The sequence below is a fragment of the Vespa velutina genome, chromosome 9 (genome assembly GCF_912470025.1).
Source record: "Vespa velutina chromosome 9, iVesVel2.1, whole genome shotgun sequence".
NCBI lineage: Eukaryota > Metazoa > Arthropoda > Insecta > Hymenoptera > Vespidae > Vespa > Vespa velutina.
The window spans coordinates 1,372,632-1,395,000 of record NC_062196.1 but is presented as its reverse complement, the minus strand read 5'-3'; the positions used below and the strand labels follow the sequence as shown (position 1 = coordinate 1,395,000).

The window sequence follows — 22,369 nt, the reverse complement described above, 5'->3', positions numbered from 1 at the left end:
CGTCGTATTTATAGTGCTGCACATAAACAAGCTAAAATATCTAAAATAATTATCTTACCATTATAATTGTTGGATTATATATTTATTCGTAGAAATTTTTTGTTTAAATTTGATAATAACATAATCAAGAAAGGATTATTATGATGTTATTTTCTACGAAAGCGATTCGTAAACTAAAAATTCATCGTTTTCGAAAACAAACGATGGAGAGGGATGATAAAACACTTTAATATTTTCAAAGCTTGAGAACCACTGTATTCTATTAGCTACAGGTGCCTTTATGATATATATATAAACATGGTCACATTTACACACAGACTTAAGTATTCTTCATAAACGCAGTTTCGCTTCATATGTGCAGAGAAGTCTCCGAGGGTAAGCATAAAGTTCTTCACTGAATTTAAGATAAGCTTAAATCTACTTTGGGCGTAAAGAGTGTAAAGTGTTTAAATCGACTAAAAGTAAGATGGATGATAGAACAAACACAAAGGAAGACAAGCATTTTCAGGATGTTTCGATGATTTATTTAAGTAATATAATTTTACGTTTACGAGTACAGCCGAATAAAATGGTTGTATTAAAGCGTTAAAAAATAAAGAAACATTTGACGGACAAACCTTCGCACAGAGAATTTATCAAAGCGTTACTTCCTGAATTTTCAAAACATCGCGAATAAAAATTCTACATGGACAAAAACAGAATTTTTTATTTTTTATTGTTTCCTTTAATTATTTGTATTTTTTTTTTGTATTTTTTTTTGTATTTTTTTTTTGTATTTTTTTTCTTTTTTTTTTTTTTTTTTTTTGGAAAATACATTCAATTCATATAAAATTTCATAAACCATTTCTGGCAGATTATACATCTGTCTTTTCGCAATATTGTATGTTCTCGAGCTTTTATAGAGGATATAAGAACATCGTAAGCACTTCAACACGACAGGATGACATGAACGAAAGAAAAAGTGGAAGAGAAGGAAAATACGTAGTCGATGTTGTTCCTCGTGAAATTAGTAAAGCCTTGACGACGTCGGTAGGATACTTTCATCGCTGAAAGTCGTGCAAAACTAAGAAAAAGACGAAGATAAAAACGGGAAAAGGAAGAAAGAGAGAGAGAGAGAGAGAGAGAGAGAGAGAGAGAGAGAGAGAGAGAGAAAAGAAAAGCGTGAGAGTAAAAGAAGAATCGACTATCCTTTGGTTAGCTTTCCATCCATTCTTACTGAAAAGAGAGAGAGAGAGAGAGAGAGAGAGAGAAAGAGGGAAAGAAAAAGAGAAAAGAAGAAGAGGGAAGTAGAAACTGTAAACTTCCGTTCGTAGGCAGCAGTAAAGTCGGTATTAAAGCGCGCTTGTTACGATCGTGTAAGATGGTTGTAAAGTAACGACTGTCAGGACGACTTCTTAGATGAGCTAGCGTAGAGAAGGAAAAGGCTTGGAGGGGGGGTATGAGTTAAGAGACGAGGAAAAGGGATGAAGAGGGTGAGCATTTGTTTTACGAAGTGCTGAGGGTCGTGCAAATCGTCGATGAAACGGCTTGCTTTTCACTCCTCTCTCTCTCTCTCTCTCTCTCTCTCTCTCTCTCTTTTTTATTTTCCTCTTTCTCTTCTCTCTCTATTTCTTTTGCTTAAGTTCTTCCTTTTCTACGTTCCTGCTCGTTGGTAACAAGGATATAGCCGTGTGTTCCTTCTGTTACGTGCTAACAGAAAGTGGAATCGAGATGGGAAATGAAATGGCGTAACTAAGTGAACATACAAGGAAAAGCAGTGGATAATACTTTTGATAGGTACCTTCTAAATCTTTTTCTCATTGGAAACTTTGTTTAGGAGCACTTAACTTATTTTAAAAGAAAGTAGAATGGTAAAGTAGAAATATGATGATGGATTTGAGATACAATAGGGAGTAAGAATCTTTTACATGTAATGTGATTTATAGTTTCAGAAAAATTCTGATTTTTATAGTGTACTACGAGAAACTATCAATCATAATTAATATCAATCGAAGCATCCTGATTTTTTTTTTATTTTACATTATTTGGGCTTACAAATTGAATACTACCAGCGAATTTTGTTTGTATTATAAAAATTGTTCAATTATCGTTTATTGAAGAGTCTACGCAAAATCATCGGACAAACTGCAATCTAAATGAAGCGAGGACAATCGCACATCGATGGTGTTCTTATTCGATGCATGTAAACAACACTAAATTAATCATACATTTATCGAGAACATCAGTGATGCAGGAGATGCAATCAACAAGCAAATCATTAATTACTCTTACAAGCACATCGGTATTTATGCGTCTACCATGGAAAAACGTTGACGAATAATTAAATGAGTCGCATGATAATAAGGGAAGAAAAAACAAAATGAAAAAGAAAATGAAAAAGAAAAACAATGCATTCTCGTAATTTGTGGCAGGATAGTGGAACATTTAAAAAAAAAGAGAGAGAGAGAGAGAGAGAGAGAGAAAAATGACTCTTTAAATGGACAAAATAAAGGAGAGTATAATAGTATAATAAGGTGAAGAAGGTGGTGGTGTAAGACGATATATCAGGGTAAAAACAAAACCAATGGCTATTACAGCAATTACGGCCAAGTGCAGTTTTACAATGAATAGACGGCGAACAATAAGTGAAAATGAAAAAAGGGCAAAATTTAAGTTCTACAAGATTAAATCCCTCGGTATCCTTTGAATGACCATGGGATATTTGCTTATACTACTATGCATTCTTTCTTTTTTCTTTCTATTTTTTATTGTCTCTTTTCTACACACATTGTACCACTACTGAAATGCAAAGTGCAACGAAAGAAGTAGATAGAAAAAAAGAGATCGCACCGAGATGGATCCATGAACGCGAATGACGCTTGAAAATATAAAGGCTGAATGGCTTCAATGGCAATGGAAAATATAACGACCTGGTTTCCGTCATGAATGAATAATTGCCGCTCGATTAGACTCTTCAGTCCTTGACCAATCGTCCGATGTAATTACCGAATAGGAAATCTCGCATATTCACAAAATCGGAATAGGAATCGATCGATATTTGATATTACACATGAGATTTCACGATTCTTGAATGACGATAACGATAAAATAGAAATATGAATAAAAATGTGATAAAAATTTTTGATATAATTTTAAGAATGTATATACAATATAAGGAATTTCCAGGTCGATATTACGATCGCAAACTGAAGCAATTTCCGAGGGTAAGTTACGTCATTGTTCGATGGAACAACTCGATTCGATCCTAACAGATGCATCAATCAAATAAGGGTACCCTTATCCAATTGTAGATTCCTAGGATCGAATTGTTCGTCTTGCAATAAGTCTAGACCCTTAGCTCTGGTTGCATGTTGTTGTCCAGCTCCACGAGCGCCAGCATAAACAGGATAAAGAGGATAGAGTTGCTGGATCTTGGGATATTGTTGAAAAATTGCTGGGACCTTATTGGTGGCTGCTTTCGCAGCAGGTTCCATTAGGATCAAACCTCTTTGAAGCGGTGGTGTGATCGTGACCGGTTCAATGATTTTTTGCTTAGTGGTCAAGACCGTTGTCGTTTTTATTTTGGTAGTTGGACTGGTTCGAATAGTCGTTGTAGTAACGGGACTGGGTGTACTTCTTCCCCTTGGTCTGGATGTAATCAATCGAACTTCTCCTGCTACGGCAGGACCTCTGATAGACGTCAGTCCCCTCAAAGTTTGTGCCGTTGGCCTGGGAGTTGGTCGATTTGCGGATTTCCCGTTCTTGTGCTGTCCCCGAACCTTGTTCTTCCTTTGTGATTGAAGTTGAGCATTGACCACGTATGGCGGACTCAGGCTACCTGTCTTTTCGGCTTTGTGCTGTGACTGTTTGCCCTTAGAAGAAGCTGTCAAGGCATTCTGAGTCTTAGTAAACGTCGTTTCGCGCGGTTTAACGAACGGTCTTCGTGGCATATTCATACTGGCAGGATTGTAGAGGGCGTATTCCGTCCGATCAGGTAACGTCGATGTTCCGTAGAAAATTAACGCCCATTCGTGAAGCGTTGCACGGCCTCGATAAAAGCAGCAGGAAAACAAGCGAAGAGAACGATTACGAGAACGAACGTATAGGGAATATTTGTGGTTTACAATAAATATTCGAAAGCTGTCGGATTTTTGATTTATACATCAGTAGTATTCAGTCAATATGGAAAGAATAAAAACAAACGATAGATATTCGAGGCTGGAGCCATACGGATCGATGGAACTTGGAAATCCCACGATATTACAGTTTACGAATTCGATCCACGTTCGCAAACATGAACATACGTGTATCCATAGAGAGTTAGGAATTTGGATTAACCTAAGGATGCGTTTCAATGGCTTAAGAGCAATTGTCTGAATTTCTAAAACGTCTGGAATACGTAGCGCATCACTTGGAGGATATACAATACCGTGCAAACGTTTTGATGTGTACGCGCATTGATGTAAGAAAGGTGCGCATTGATGTAAGGAAGGAATAGGGGAATGAGAAGGAAGAGAATTAAACCGAACGTTAGAGACGAAGTGAAGGAATGAGGTAGGTGCTACTATAATAGTAGTGCAAGTTAGCGTTAAACGCAAGCTATGCGTAACTATCAGCTTTAATGGGATTTCAAGTGATCTTAACTTGGAGTTTAGCTTCGTACAAGGTTAGCCGAGCTTCTTCGCCGCTAAACCATCCTCTTGACCGCGTATCATCGTCATTGATGCTTTAACGAGAACGAAGAGGAAGTGCCAGCCATCGGAGCCGGAGTTTGAATACGAAATTATCTTTAGATACGATAATGCGAGCACTCGTCTATGCGAGTTACGACCTACCTCAGCGTATTTTCGATAAGGAAGTCCGCGTGATCTTGACACAGATAGACTTTCGAGACGCGAACGTTTCCCTGAATATGACACGACCTGCTTTTTGTACTCTGATCGATCCAAACTGGATCGTCCGTGATGTGACTTGGAAATTGAAGGGAGTTCCCTTTTTTTTTACTTCTACACAGACATGCCCGAGAAATAAAATTATTTATGCCTTCTATACTATTTGCTTTTACATTTTTTTTTTCCCCCGACTACTTCGAAGTAATATACGGAGGAATCTCATCATTGATTCGTTGGTACTTCACGTAAGCTCCATTATATCCCTTTCGAAAATTATGGAATTAGAAGGCGTTACATAAATATCGACGTCTAACAGATTCATAAAACAGTGCCTCGATGGCTCCAGCAAATCAATTCGTTCGAAAACAGCAAAGACACAAAAATAAGTGTACTCGGGATGAATACACTAACGGATCGGTCGACTGGAGTGATTTCGACAACGTTTCATTAATAATTTATATTCATAGTTCATTTTGAAGAAATGGTCAATTTCGATAATGATTATCTTTATAACGGAAACGTATCTTATAGATATACAATTGAAATTAAAAACTCCATTTCAATAATTTAGTATTCGTTAGTATCTTTCACTATATGTAAATTATAAGCTTCCGTTCGATATTGCAAAATTTATCTTTGTATTAGTCAACGAACAAGATATCGATCTTGAAAGATTCTTTTTATTTTATTTTTCTATTTTTTAAGAGGATGAGTTTTCAAAGCCAATCAATCGAAAAAAAAAAAAAAGAGAATTCGATCTCGAATTAATTGATCTTGTCGAGTGAATAAAAGGGACAAACGTTAAAATGAATGTGAGAACTTACCGAAATATCGACCCTCGTTGTGAATTTCGAGTTTCCACGTACCGTGTGGCCTCTCGCCCCACGTGTGAACTGACATAAATGGCCATTGATTGAAACCAGCCTTGGAGACGTCGTGCGGTCTTTTCGCTAGGAGAGTGCTCTTCGTGCCCTGAGGAGAGGTTAGTTGTATCTGAAGATCCCCCCTTCTCAAAGCCATCAGCGACACCTTCGCCTACGATAAGAGCGTCCAGACGATCGTATCATAATTTGCTCTCTCTCTCTCTCTCTCTCTCTCTCTCTCTCTCTCTCTCTCTCTCTCTCTCTCGATCGTTCACTAGCACAACGACGACCCTTTTCACAGTCCAACAATAAGTGCCCAATACTAAAAGCCACTTTAAACTTTAAGAATCGTTTCCAAACGTTTTCAACGAGAATACTATCAGAAAGAGAAAGTGAAATTTACGAAACGAGTATAACTATTTGATTTCGTGTAAACCGAATCTTTAAAGTATTCAATTGTTATTTGATATTGATTAACTTTTTTTCAATTAATTCAACAAAATATTTCTAAACTTGTAAACGAATATGAAAAAATTAATATGCTAGATGAAATACATCAAGAATTTAATAAAAATATTCAATAATATTTTGTTGAAAGCTATAATAAAGAATACAAATTAAAGCTATTTTACATAAATATTAAAATCGATGAATGATTTAACGAAATTGAAGAAATCGTAAATATTAAGTATAAGTAACGAAAAATTGATTAATGCTCGAATCAGGAGGAATTAAAAGAAGAATACAAAATAAAAGGATTTGAGCTGGTTATAGCGTTGATTAAAAAAGAAAGTAATTAAATTCCAATCAAGCTGGGTAAGTCGGTAAACAGAATCCTCGCTCGCCGACGAATTATTTACAGTTTAACTGATGTGAAAGCTTTAAAATTGTGAGAGTTTTCAAATTTTCGAAAATGCAACTATTGTAAAGAAATTTTAAGAGAATTTAAAAAGGATACTTGCCTGTACGTGTTCCAGAAAATTAACTCCGCTGCATTCCTTCACGTGCAAGTCTAGAACCAATTGACTCTTTGGTGGTATTGCTCTGAAAAATGAATAATAATTTCAAAATTTAATATTATCCTATAATAAATTATCCCTTAAATATTGTCCTACTTATTTTATTTCTTCAATTTTATGGAATATTGTGATTTTCATTCGGAATCAAAAAATTTTTACGATCTACTGCGAACAAATGATGATCCTCTTATACCTTTCTTTGTTTGGGGTATCAAGAACTACAAATAGAAATCCACATCTGATGATGGTGAGAGTGATGTATTATACATAATACGTTTCCTACATTTTCCTTGGGGTTGTTTCAAAACGATAACATTCGCTTCAAGAGGATCTAGTTTTCCTCGAACAGATGTCTAATCTACAGAAAGCTCCTTTCCAAGACCTTTTCTTCTTTAGACAAGACGACACGCTACGATCGTAAAAGAAAAAAGAAAAAAAAAAGAGAGAGATCCGTTTCTTACTCGACTTACCAGGTTATAAGAGTGGGTTCGAAATAAATTGAAGTTGATAATATTTTTCGGGTAATAGGTTGAATTATGTTCAAGAAGAAAATGATATATATATATAATTTTTTTAAAGAAATTATTACGTCATTGATATAAAGAAAAAAAAAAAAAAAAAAAGAAATTCTTATTCATCGTCGTTGTGATTTTATCTCTTTCGATACGTAATCTAAACTTTCCGATTTGACGTTTTTACGTTTCGTACGTCGAAATTGAAACATGAATTTTAATAACTTTTTATTACCTGCCCGAATGTGGCGCAGATACTTCACATTTGTGTTGTTCAGGAACTGTCCTCCATCTTCTAGCCAAACGCACCATTGCGGTGGCATCCATCAATCCATAGCCGAAACTGTGACTCACTGATCAATAAATTTTTAATTGAATTATTTTACGGTAGAACAATTTTAATAATAATTTCATTTTCTTTGAAAAGTTTATAATTTCGATAAGAGAATATATATATTAATGTATGATTTTATTATTTTTATATATGAACGAACGACATTGTTCAATGAAATGAAATCTTTTTGTCAAGATATTTCTCGAACATGCGTGTCTCTTGGTAAAATTTCGCTACAAAGGATAAAAGAAAGAATGAAAGAAAGAGAGATAGAGATCGCAAAGCGAAAAATGAATTTCTGAGAAACTAGAGAACTTGCGTGCTTTTGACTTGAATTGTTCGCTATTGGTATCGAAGTACGAATAACCGAAAAAATTCCTGACATTTCTGAAAAAAGATTGTAACGTGGACTCGTATATAGGTTTTCAAGAGTACCGATGCATGCGCGATTCAAGCCTGCCGTCTTCCTGAATTCTTGGTATTTCAGAATGGAATGTCGAGATAGAAGCTTGAGATTGAAAAATTTTCCATTAAATTCAACCTTCCATCCAACGATCGGGTCCCATTTCTTTCCTTGTTTCTTATTTTTCATATTTTGAATTAACGAACTTGACGTTGCAACAAAGTAACTTATGTAAGAACAAAAAAACAAGAAGTTATTATGTTGATAGTATTTGTTTGATGAAACATTTGTAAAATCTTATTTCAAAACGTTAATTAAAAAAAAATTATTGACGATAATGTAAGGAAAGTGTAATATAAGAAAATGATGACAGTGAATTATACTATATTTTTTTCCGTATAAAATATTATAAAAAAAAACATTAGATGAAAGAATTGCATTAGATTTACATAACGTATTAAACTTTTAATGTACGATCTATTACACTTTTATAGAAGAAAAATATTACACTATTTGTTAAGTAAATATTAAATTGGTAATAATAAAAGAATTCCATTAACATAATTCTTTTTTTTTTTTCTATGAAATTTAACGGAAAACTAAATTATGGCACATATGTTATATTATGCATTAAGCATTAATATTTTACAATTTTGCAATCATATACATTTAAGTATTAAAATTGTAGAACATGAATCGCTACGAAAGAAGATCTCTTAAACGAGCAATATCTTTAACATTCTAACAAAATCATGTCATAAAAATGATATAAAAATATAATGCTCACCGTTTCTACCGACTCCATTGGTAACCCAATCGAGTGCTTTTAGATTGGCTGGTTTGGCCGTTCTAACGACGATATGCTGCATATCTCTCCATGTGAGATCCCTATTTGCCTCTAACGCAAGAGCACATATTCCAGCTGCTAAAGGTGCCGATGCCGAAGTTCCAGTATGACTGCTCGTACACTGATGATGAAGATCAGTGGTGACTACTTGTTTCTCACCAGTTGAACCAGAACTGTAGGTCGTTGCCAGGGTAGAAGAGCAAGCTTCACTGTACCAAGGCACCAACCCATTCTCAGTTGCACTACTGATGGACAAAGTCCATATGCTGTTGGTATAGCCGTCGCAATTACAGTTATCGTGGTCTCTGCCACCATTACCAGAGGCCCACACGAAGATCGAACCCTTCCCGTTGCGTCCCTGTTGATCAAACGTCCCTGAGTTTGCGAGGCTTAATGGTATAACTCGTATCATTGATGAGATCCTCTCTCTCCCTTTCTCTCTCTCTCTCTCTCTCTCTCTCTCTCTCTCTCTCTGTATTTCCAATTTAACTTTATTAAACATGCATCCATTGCTTTATTGGTGGATATCACAAGTTCAATCATGTTTTATCTTAAAAATATCCAATTTTGAACATTACTCAAAGTACATCAAGTAATAGAATAGATATTGAGATTTATTTATCTCTACTTCTTATTAATTTTGATATTAAGAGTATTATGCATCATTATTAGATAGTATTATTAATATTATTGAGTATCAGTAAAATATCAGAAATCAATAGCGAAGAAATTAAAAATTTTTTTTGTTCTAGTGTATATAGTAGTACACATTAATAATAATTGATATTTACGCTTATATCTCCTGTCACATTAATTAACACGTCTTTCTTAGTTACACACGACAGAGACACGAATGAAATTCTCGTCTAGGGAGTAAATTTGAATGATCAAAGTGTTCCGATCGAGACTATCAACTACACGCGGTGCGTGTCAAAGGGAACACGAGAACTTAACACGAATCTAAGTATACACATGTGAGTGTCTCACTACATATGTAGACATTCTTACAAAATGGAATAATTACATTCAGTATCCTTATGTAATGTATAGTATACCTATGAAAATCCTTTACACTTAAATTCTTTCCAAATAAATTTTTTACACCGTTATAGATTTTTGAATGTTTATATATTATAAATTATAAAATTTTCGAAAGTTCATACATTGTAAATTTACAGTTTTGATAGTTCTTTCTTTCTTTCTTTTTTTCTTTTTCTAATGTACGTAACTTTGTAAAAATATCCACATAAATGATTTGATTTTATAAAAGTATAAATATAAAGTATAACTACTAAGTATAACTACAAAACATAGGAAATAGTAGCTCATTGAAATTGTTCGAATTTGGATATTCGAGAGGAAAATTATATCGAACTATACTTTTCATTAGCTTAGACTCATCGATTGAGCTTCATTCATTATTGAAGTTAATTAAAATGTTGAGAATTGGAATGCTAGTTTCCAACCGCTTATACCCAAGGGCCAAGTATCGGGGGAATCGTAGCACGAACGCAATTTCGCTACGACGAGGATCATCGAAATTGTTTTCTGAAAGGAACTTCAATATTGTTCTCTTCGCTTTCGGCGCGCGGACAAAGGAATGCAGTATCGCGAATATAGGCTACATTCGATATAAAGGATAGTCGAAGATGTTCTCAAAAGGGCTTCTATCTATCATACTAACAATAAGACAAAGTCGTTCAATTGATTATTAAAATGTACATAGAAAATAAAATAATAGCAAAGAATATAAATTTCTTCGTAATTCGATAATTTACTTATGAATTTCTATCTTAATTTATCTGTAATTTCAAGGTGTTAGTATACAAAAAAAAAAAAATGATCTAATTTTCTAGGTTTTTTCAAAAGTTTTTTTCGTTTTCAAACACTGTCAGATAAAGCAGCTGTGTGCAGATAGCGAAATCATCGAATAATTTGAAATCATCTCGCTTTAAATTTCTCTGAGCAAACGTTCGAAAACCGATAACGGTTACAAGCTGATCATTTATTCATCATTCACCTATAGTACGATAACGGATAGTTTCGTTTAATGTTTAATGTCTTACTTATTGTTGTTTTGCACGAACATCCTTTGAATGGGTATTACCAAAAAATGAGTCGCAAATTTTTTGTTCGAGTACTCTCGTAAAAAGGTTCCGAGTATGTATTAAAACGAGATTCGTAAATCGCGTACCAAAACTCGGTAAAGTGTATTCTCGTACACGGGTAAATTTATTTAGCGGATTATGGAAAATACGAAGGGCATTCCTGAGGGTGGCTTGGTACTGGCGGCAGAAAAAGAAGGAGGAGGAAAATTTATTCGAGCGTGACTACCGATCGATATGCGCATACGTGAAGGCATTTAAAAAGAATATTATATATCGGAAATGAGCAATATGGACAGAAAACTTTTCTTGAAATTGGTTTATAAACGTTTCAAAATTTTCTTCGAGCTACGGATAATATAAGATCGATTACAATATATCATGCAATCTTTCGTATACGCTTGAATAAAATACGTATAAGCATGACAAAATATTTTCTGTTATTATGTTTTATGTTTTTTTTTCATAAAAAGTTTTTTCAGTTTTATAATAACAGTATCAAATAATGTTTCATCGTATTATATTGTTGTATGCTTTGGAAAAGGGCGGACGAATCGGAGCTTTTAAAATGCACCAAGTTGGATATCATTGGAAAATAATTTCCATGATCTGACCTTTTTGAATTAGTTATTTCACGTTATGACTCTTTTCTTTCCCCTGGGAAAACTTTGACGTCTTGAATGAGGAACGTCTCGTATTCTTCTTCGTAAGATCTAGCCTTTCTTTTTCTTTCTCTTTTCTTCTTTTTTTTCTCTCTCTTTTTCGAACGATGCTTTAACGAGCTTTCGCATCCAAAGTACCTTTTAATATTTGCATATGACTTACGGCCACATTGCAGCGGAGTGAGTTTAAAATGGTAATGCGTGTGGGTAAGAGAGTTTTGGTTGAGGTAACTTAAAAGCACCCAATTAGAAACTTTCCAAGAGCTGACCTCCACCTTTCCCTCGGAGTCTATTAAGGTGGCTCTGGTAGCTTCGAGGACTACTTTACTGCGACTACTTTCTTTTTTTGTCTCTCTCTCTCTCTCTCTCTCTCTCTCTCTCTCTCTTTCTCTCTTATTCTAATCGGATTATGTTTATCGTCACTTCTTGACGATCTTATGACAAAATTCTAATTTTCAAAAATTGGATTGTCTGGATAATATTTGTTTACTGATCCAGACGATCCATTATCGATTTGTCGTTTTGCAGTAAGAAGAAATAAGTATAAGAAAGTGTCTACTGGAGAAGTTTTTTGGAAAGATTTGAGACTTTTCGTGGGTTCACGAAAAGCTCAGCTAAACTTTCACAGAATTCCACCGAGTTGTCAAACTTTTCGAATTCTTGAAAGTGTTAAGAAGAAGAGGAAGAAGAGAAAGTGACATGTATATTTTCTACGTTGAAATTCTTTGCATCAAATTTCCGGGAAAGATATCGACGGACTCTATATCCTAGTTTTATGACGTTTTGAAGAAATACCTAGACCTTTGAAAAGTTTTAACGTTTAGGAAACTTTCTTTAACGTTAGTAAACTTGTCTTATAACGTTTTGTCTAGATACTCTATGTGAAAACGAAGAAAAACCAGAAGAAATGAAGATAAGAAGTCGTGTGTATCTAATGAAAATACTCGAAAACTTTTATCGTAACTACTGATTAAACTTAGCTATTCTAGCATTACTATGTTTCTCAACAATTTATAGTAATTTGTTCTTACAATAGAAATAAGTATAAATTATATAAAAAATTTAACAATATATACATATGTAATATCACCAAATGACTTGAGCATCATTTTATTTTTATTACGATTAGAAATACGTTCTTCTTGGACATTCAATTTGATTAAAATTCATATTTGATTAATCTAATTATCTAATGATTTATTGATGAACGTTATGACGATAACAAAAAGAAGTATTCGAAAATTCGAAGTTTGTGTTCTAGTCCCCTTTAAAAAAGACCTTCTGCCATATAGAATTGATTTGTTCAAACTTTCATGACTACTTATATAAATTTTTCGAATTTATTACGTCTACGGGATTCATTCAGGTAGGTTTTTTTTTCAGATCCTCTTTTTTCGGGTATACCTACTTGCGTGAAAAGTGAAGGACCGCGATGTTTCAACGTTCACATCATTCTTCACGACATTCATCATCAAACTGAAAGGTCGTAAATGTACGAAACGTAGAAAATTTTGAAGGGAAAATCTTGATTTACGCGAATATTTTTGGAATTGAAATAAAACTTTTATGTCATCACTATGAACTCTCATAAATGGTACAATTTCAACTATTTTTTGTCAAAAATAATTCCATAGATACTATTGTAATGTAGATCGATATAAAACAGAATTAATGATAAAATTAATTTGTTTAAATTCCTTAATTAGTCTACATTCATAATTATTGACGCATATTAGAAACTAACCTTGGTAATTCCCTCGATGAAGGCTCTTGTTGCCAATTCACCAGGGCCATCCACTGTCTTGCCATCGTCATCAGGACCCCATGAAGCACTGTAAATATCGATATGCTGTGGATTTAAACTGAGTGATCTGGCTTCAACTGCATCTGTTACGTCTCCGTCTAACATTCGAACGCCTGAAAACATAAATTATAAGATTATTATAGTTTTATAAGATTATGAGAATTTAATGAAAGGTATAAGGTTTTATAGATATTGTTTAGAAACGAGATTAGAAACAATATCGTTTATTATTTATTAATAAAAAACTGTTTGAATTCGATAACGATGTTGAAATAGAATTCAATTTTGATTTTACTTAGGATACCAAGCAAATTGTAATCCTCATGCTCTATTCGAATAAAGATCGCTCGCATTTCGCAAATTGGGTCATATTTTTATGGGTTAGAAAACGTAGTGAACCTTTATATTCGCTAGTCGACCCTTTGTATTTTTAATTAATAAAAGTAAAAAACAATATTATCGGTTGTTTCAATAAAGTAGTAAGAAGTTTCAAATATTGGCGTAGAAGTTTATTGGAGGTGAAAGTATTTGACATGAGTATCAAAATTATTAATTTTTTAGTATTCCGTATGTACTATGAAATGGTATTTTTAATACCCATCACAAAAAAAACAAATCCTCTCTTTCTTGTTTCAAGTAGAATAATAACGAGTTGAGACACCAATGTGAAAGATATTGTGTATGTGCGTCTGTGTGTATATATATGTAGAGAGAGAAAAAGAGAAAGAGAGAAAGAAAGTTTAATGAAAATGTATGCTTTGAAAAATATGCATGTTGAATATTATTGCTTAGTGTGTTGAAGTGTTGCTGGCTTAAAATCCATTGGTATATTGTATATAATAAAATTACTCAGAATTCGCAAATCCAATTTGAAGATAACAGTTTTTCCCAAGCATAAGAAAGAAACGAGAGAGCGAGAGAGAGAGAGAGAGAGAGAGAGAGAGTGAGAGAGAAGTTGAATTTTCTTGAAACTCAAGAGGGAAGAGAAACGAAAAGCTTTCCTAGTTCGGAGACTATGAAGATGAATCTTTGAAGTAAGACTTACCACCAACACCTGCTCCAAAGGCAACACCAACTGCGCAGACAGTATTGTTGGCAGTCGCTGCAACTTCTCCGGCACACCTGGTGCCGTGTCGATTGCTGTCCACAAGATCATACCTTGGCATCGGATCTTCATCGTGACTATTAACGTCATAACTCGCCTGAGGATCCTACAATATTGATATTAATCTCTTGATAGATCTTATTTAATAAATTGAATATGTTATTTCTTTCAAGGAAAAATTAATGATTTGAATTTAATAATATTTAAAATTTTCTTAACCATATAAGAATGATATTTTAATAATAGAAATACAACTTTCATAAATAATAATAAGATTTCATAAGATTTCATAAATAATAATTTATAAGAGAGAAGGAAAAAAAAAAAAGAAAAGGTGAACGCGATTCTCCTTTTTTATTTCGTTCATGTTTTTGAAATAACAGGAATCGTGAAATATAAAATAAGTCGCAGTGAGCAATTCGCAAGACTCACGTAATTTTTGTAGAGGTCAGGATGATCTTTTTCCAAGCCATCGTCGAGAATCGTGACCACGACGCCGCTTCCGGTGATTCCTTCGGCCCAGGCATTCTGCACGTTCATGTCCAAACCGTTTCCCCTGTTCTAAAGAAACGGGATAGAGAAAAAAAAAGATAGTAAAAATAGTAGATAACGAAGAAAAAGAAACGAGGAAAATGCGTTAACGCGGTAACATTGTTTAGTCTTTCAAAGCACGTCCATGCTCCATTTCGCTTATTTTTCCACGAATCCAAAGACTAGTTCGGATATACGAACAGTAAAGATTTAAAGAATGCTTCTCATTAATCCACTCACGTGCTTCTCCTTCTTCTTGTAATACGAATAAAGCAAAATAAAAAATATGTAACGATCGGTTCCGAGAGTTCAAATCGAAAAAAAAGTTGGTATAACAAAAAGAAAAAAGAAAAGAAAGAAAGAAAGAAAGAAAGAAAGAAAGAGAGAACGAAAATCAATCGTTCACTCGTAAATAGTTATAAACTTTCATATTTCTTACTGATTATTTATTTTTATTATGTGATTATTATTTTTCTACATTTAATAAAATTAAATAAAAAAATATTATGTTAAACGAATACCTATAAATGAATGGAAATATAAAAAATCATTTAATAAATTAATCAAAAGAAAATTCGATTCATATAAATGATAATCATTCGTAGGTCGAGATAGGGAGAAGGGTGCAAACAAGAATCTACCTAGAATTCAGGCATCTGTCATATTAGAAATTCCTCGAATATTCAGGACGATACTATGAATTAGATGTTCATAAACTACTAAGAGAAATGGATACGAAATACAGTCTATGAATGTTCAGACGTTTCGAGATTATTAAAATTAGGTATAACATGAAAGGAACATACCAGGTACCACATTTGAGGCCATCTCTCGTCGTTTAAAATAACTTTTGCATTGGACGGACCGCGTTTGATTAATAAATCCCGTTTACTTCGCGACTTCGCTCGTTGTTGTTCTGCTCGACGAACTCTTGAATCTCTTATCAGTCTGGAATGTACTTCCATGTGCGGATCGATCGATCTCTTCATCACAGATCGATGCTCGAGATGATACCAACCATCGAATATCTGCAATCAAATGTTTTAAGGTATTAACATCGATAAAAATGATTTATTTATTTATTTATCATTCCACCAAACACATATATACACACGCACATACATAAGCAAACACAAGTCCTTTATATAATAAAAAAAAGAAAAATATTTCTATCAAATTTTCTTTTCGGTTAACATTCTGGTTACGAAAATAAAAGTTCGAGTTTCACTAACGTTTCGAATTTTAATAACGTTTTTCATTTTTAACAATTTTAATTCTTTTTCTACAAGAGTATCTTTGTACATATACAAAGAGTATATTTTGTACATAAAGTTTTATTATCAATCTGTTTCTTTTCGTCGAATTAGAGAAACGATCTCATCAAAATTTATTCGATCACAGTGATGAATCTATCATACAACAATGTAATGAAAACTTTTTAACACATGTTAAATCACATTTTAGTCGAAGGTTTCGAAAGCGGTAAGCTCTCGCCGTGATTCTAGTAAACATAAGAGATTTATCATTTTGAATGCAACGAACGGGGAAATGTATCCATAAAGCAATGTACTCTGATGCACTTTCGTATAAGCGATGCAACGTAACCGATGAAAATATAGGAAGAAAGATGGTGATAAATGAGAGAACTTCTTGTCATTTGTCGCGTGGAAGCCCGTACTTTTTCATACAAGACCATCTTTTTCTTTTTTCTTCTTTCTCTCTCTCTCTCTCTCTCTCTCTCTCTTTCTCTCTCTGTCTCTCTATCTGTATCTTTCTTTCTACGTCCATACTACTCTATCTTACTTTATTCTTAAGCTCAAACAACGAAACATTGATTTAAAGACAAGAGTATATTTTATACAAAAAGAAAAGAAAACAAAATATATCAGGGATATTCATATGAAGTTTTATACAGCAAAATTTGTCGACTCTTTCATGATCGTTATAAATATTATTTTAATTAATTCTTTACAGTTTCATTTTTTCCTTTATAATGTCGCGTCGAAGATCAATTAAAATCAATCTCCTTTAACAACGGTTCTCATTCCTTCTAATTTGCAGACAAAGGGTAATAAGAGTAACAAAAAAAAAAAAAAAAAATAAGGAAAAAAGAAAAGAAAAGAAAGAGAGAGAAGCTAAATGATACTTTTTCTCCGATAATGCCTTTTATAATTAGACTTACTCGGTTCTTTCATAAGAAGCAAAGTTCAAGACAGATAAGTATACTTGAAATTCCTTTCAATAGCTTGTCTTTTTTCTCAGCGTATAATGCAAATATCAGAATATAAGATTTATACAATTTTAAGATTGATTTTATCGTTTGTATCGATACATCAAAGACAATCTCATTTAAAAAATTTAAAAAATGATGAGACAACTTTAACGTCGACTTATTTTTCGTTATATTTTTAAAGGACCATATCACTCTTTCTCTCTTAACTATTCTCAACGCTTTCGTTATCTCTCTCAAAGCTTTATCCTTTCACAATCTCCTGTTTTTCTTGTTTCTGCAGTCTTTGGATGATTATCATGCGCAATGCTTTCATTCCAGCCTCGTTTCCTCGTTACAAGCTCGTTACACGAAGCTCGTTTCAACGGATATCCTATGTGAAGTATTAACGCGTTCTTACGAGCTCATCGAATAAATTCAAATGGTACATCGTGCGATCGGTATGATGGAAAATGGTGCTTCATTATTTCTTAATAGATGCTTTTAGCGAGAGTTAAAGCATCACATCAGTTAAGAATTTCGAACGCTCTTTCAATTGGCAAAGATCTATGAATGTCAAAGATATTTTCGATGAGTTTCCTTCGATAAAATCGTTCTTCTAGAATGACTTTATTTCTTTCCTTTATTTATTAGTATTATCATATTGTACAATTAGGATACGTAGCAGCATAACATATGTCGAGAAATTATCGAGTTGAGACAAGACGACAGGTAACTTGATATCATAGTTTCAGCATTCACGGAGATATCGTGTTACTTGGAATATCAGCTAATTGATCGATGAGTAATGGCACGTCGTCGAGCCTATACATATATCATATCCAAAGAGAAGCTTTTGGCCAATTAGCGAATAGCTGAGATTTAAGCTTTTGAAGAGCTTCTCTCGAAAGTGAATCTTTGAATGTTAGTTCGAGGAAACACACAACGATATTAGAAAGACAGAGAGAGAGAGAGAGAGAGAGAGAGAGAGAGAGAGAGAGATATCTTTAGTCGTTTATAGAATTGCTTCAAATATAGTGGGTCTGCTCAATAACCGATCAAAAGCTCATTCGTGATTAATAAATTTTGTTTGATTCATAGATGAATGATGATAATGAGAGTTTCTGCTAATTGCTTTCGTTGAGAAATTTCGAATTTCGTATGGTACTTCTCGATATCTGTCCTTTATCGATCAATATCGGTTAGAATGATGCCAATAGGGACTGTACGGCAACTCCTATTCATTAGTAGAAACCGTGCACCATCGTAGCTTACGCGATTTGTGGCCTTGTGCAGGCGCATTGATTGGTAAATTTAATGCTATTCGAGGAATCGTAATCCTATATCGACAAGGACTACGCCCACTATTGATATTGCGAGCCAAAACTTATGCGTAGAATTTCGAGGATGCAATGCCAGAATGAATTGCGATTCAGTTTTTTGCGATCTTTCATTATTTCAAATCTTCCAACAATAAAAAAAGAAAAAAGTTTTGCTTGCATTCGAACCGAATATAGATATGGATCGAATAGAGAATAGCAGTTGTTCGAAGAACTTTCGACAGTTCGACGAAATACAACGCGATATTATCCAATTCTTTTTTATAATCGATGAATTTTTATCATTACTTTCATTCTTATTTTCGTTGATTCCTTTTTTATATCTACTTTGTTTTTTAAAGTGCATCGAAAAGTTCTCTTGGAGAATAATGGATTCTAAATACGTCTACATTAAAAAAAGAAATCAATTTGGCAAGCAATGTTTTTTCGAGGATATTGGTCCAACTGTCGAAGAAGATATTCTTCCAGAACCGCGTCTTCACAAAAGCTTTATTAGTCAACAAATAAATCATAGTAGTACTCAAGAATCAGTACAATACGCATTCCACGAGGTTAGATCAGACTTATCTTAAGAATTATATTTCTATATTCATATTTTTAGTATTATTTTATCCGTTTGTATAATCAGATTCAGACTACGTCCGGAAAAATAAAAAATTCGGGAATACACCATTTAGAGGGTAGTTGGCCAAAGGAAATAAATCCATTAGACGAAGAGGCAGTTCGTAGATTTCGTCAAAGAGTTATCAAAAGTGACAATTGGACTGCGTCTATGAATCCACTTATGGAAGTAAGCAAAATAGTTTTCTTTTTCCACTGTAAAAATTCATTGGAATCATTATTATTTATTATTTTCTTAGACAATGGAACATATGGTGATGCAAAATAATGCTATCGATATTCACGATAATTACTTCAGCGACATGATACCCACGAAATTAACGATTTCTCCTGAGATGAGGTATAATCTAAGATATCATTTTCAAATAATTGACTTATATATACGTATATATATATTTTTTTATTTTTGTTTAATTTTTCAAGTTTCTATGTTCATAACGATCCAATTTAAATTTAATCAACATTATAAAGAAGTTGAAATAATCATTATGACAAAAATAATCTAGAACATATCGTTACCCTTATTGCTTCTACACAAGACAAATAATGCGGTGATACCACCATAAAACTTAGTAAGCCATTTTATCTGATACAAGCACACACAATACAAACCCGTACGAATTGCGATTCGACGAGAGGAAATACTAGGATAGTAAATCCGAGAATGCCAATACGTAGTACGAGATTACTACGATGGTGACGAGAACGTTCGTGTAAAGGCATCCTTTGCATACGATTTATGATGGTCACTATTGGAAAATCATACGTTTCCTGTGATATATAGATAGTGTCAAGATAAGAATGGATTGAGAGAAATATTTAAATCTTTTAGGAAACTTCTATTTTTTTTTTTTTTTCAGAATCGAATGCGTGTATTCCGATCAAGAATTAAACGTGAGACCTGTTAATCATTTGTGTTGGTCAATGGACACACATCAATTTGCTGTTGCATATTGTTTCAAAGATCGAATCGAGTTACCGACAAATCTGAGCTCAAACGCTTACATTTGGAACGTTGGTATATAATTTTCATTTTTAATTTCAATGCATAAAGTAATTTTTATGTTTTATCTTTGAACTTCGATTATATATATAGTTTAATTTATAATAAAGACGATAGGAATGAAAAAAAAAAAAAGAAATAATTTTTATACACGAGAGAATGGCAATATAATTATATTGACGAGTGCAACAATATCGATATTGACTTATTCGAAAACTATATATAATACATAGAACAGATATTTAATTCTCTTTCTGGCATTATAGAAATACCAAACAAACCGTCGCTGATCCTAAAGTCAGTTTCGGCGTCTATGGCTATCGAGTTTAATCAACGTGACCCGTCGTTGCTGATAAGTGGCTTGATGTCCGGTCAAGTGTGCAGCTGGGACACAAGAACCGGTGACTCGCCGGTACAAATATCGGAACCTCTGAACAGTCACAGGTGTGGTGGGATTATATCTCATTTTAGTAGATGTTCGTTCACCTGATATTCGAGTCATTTACGCGATTGAGGATTATACATAGTGTTTCGATAAGAATGTGTCAAAAAAGGGATTCGTTGAGGGATAAAAGCAAGAAAGAAAAAAAAAAAAAAAAGAAAGGAAGTATTTTTTTTATCACAAAGATAAAAGAATCTTGAATGAGGAATAATTAACTTATTAGGATTTTGATAGGGATATTATAACACAATTAAAAAAATTTTTGCCTCTAAATGACGTTTGGATAAGTTGAAAGTAATTCGAAGGCAGATATAATCACCATTTTTTTTTTGTTTCATCCAACCAAAGAAATCCAGTCAGCCAGGCGTACTGGATCCATTCCAAGACCAATACCGAATTCTTTTCGTCGTCTAACAGCGGCACAATCAAGTGGTGGGACATCAGGAAGTTGAGAAGACCAACGGAGGTTCTAGTGATGGACTTGGAATATCCCGAGAGACAGAGCATAAATGAATCTATCCCTATCTCCGTGCTTCAATACGAATCTACCATGGGTAGTAAATTTTTCGCTGGACTTGAGAACGGGACCATCGTGAGCGTCAATAGGAGAGCTATGTCAAATACCGAGAAACTCTATACGAGATTCTATTGTCATCTTGGATCGGTATTGACCATCGATCGGAATCCTAGTAGTTTGAAGAACTTTTTGACTGTCGGTAACAATCACGCCAAGGTTTGGACAGAGGAGACTAGAGACCATTGCCTGGTCCAGACAGGAAGGTAATGATCCTTTTCAAATAGAATTTATTTTTCTTCGGAGGAGAGCTTTTTTCAAATAGAATTTTTCATTTGCTTCGTAATGCTTTCGGTAATCGACGACGGTTATTATTGACGACTTTGAAATAATCGATCGGAGCCAATCACTTTATTACTTCATTTTCTTTTTCTTTTCTCTCTTTTTTTTTTTTTTTTTAATTATATTGATTGTTTTGAAAGTTCAAAGTCTTATTGTACTTGTTAAAAGAAGTAAAACATATTTAATTAACATAGTTTTAAAAATTGATATTGTCAGATTAATAAATGGTTTCTTATATATATATATATAAGTACACAGTTACTCACACTTTAGTTTATACATCTTTCCATCGTACATTTAAACTTTTCTTTGTAAAAACAGTTTAAAAGTTTAGCACGTTTATTTTGCTGAGAGTAATTAAACAGACTTATAGAATGATTATTTATTAGTTTTGAAAGGTCCTTAAACATTTTCGAGACTTTTGCTAGGTTTATTTTTCGAGAGTACTTTCAAGAGTACTTCAACGATAATTTGAAGATCGCATTTCTTATTTGCAAATGGACATATTGATTGTTTCTTTATAGGAAAAAATTAGGCTGTCTAACGGGAGGATGTTGGAGCAGATCCAGATTGTCTCTATTCTTTACGATAAATACGGAAGGTACGTTGGATGCATATGATCTTTTTCAAGGAATAAATACAACGTGCTATAGAATTCAAATCTGTGAAAAATCTTTAACAACTATCAAACCTCATAACGATGGTAAAATTTTGGCCATCGGTTCCACCAATGGCAATGTTTATTTCGTCATATGCGGAGGCTTATTTACTACCACATTTCCCAATGACAAATATTTCTTCCTTTCGGTAAGTTTTTACTTGTTTCTCGTTTTCATATATCT

The 22,369-nt window shown here is 33.5% G+C and overlaps 1 protein-coding gene across 5 annotated transcripts in view; it reads right to left on the bottom strand.

Moving 5' to 3' along the window:
* Positions 1-22,369, bottom strand: part of LOC124951663 (furin-like protease 1) — a 178,045-nt gene that overhangs the window by 16,017 nt on the left and 139,659 nt on the right. For 4 of the 5 annotated variants that reach the window (XM_047500413.1, XM_047500416.1, XM_047500415.1 and 1 more), the window contains exons 3-11: positions 15,863-16,084; positions 14,958-15,086; positions 14,466-14,631; positions 13,361-13,533; positions 8,790-9,207; positions 7,501-7,618; positions 6,697-6,778; positions 5,696-5,906; positions 3,275-4,027 (exon numbers count right to left, since the gene is read on the bottom strand). In XM_047500413.1, coding sequence (XP_047356369.1) covers positions 3,275-4,027; positions 5,696-5,906; positions 6,697-6,778; positions 7,501-7,618; positions 8,790-9,207; positions 13,361-13,533; positions 14,466-14,631; positions 14,958-15,086; positions 15,863-16,084 — 2,272 coding nt within the window. The remainder of the gene's footprint in view (positions 1-3,274; positions 4,028-5,695; positions 5,907-6,696; positions 6,779-7,500; positions 7,619-8,789; positions 9,208-13,360; positions 13,534-14,465; positions 14,632-14,957; positions 15,087-15,862; positions 16,085-22,369) is intronic. The other variant, XM_047500417.1, reaches the window with a different exon arrangement.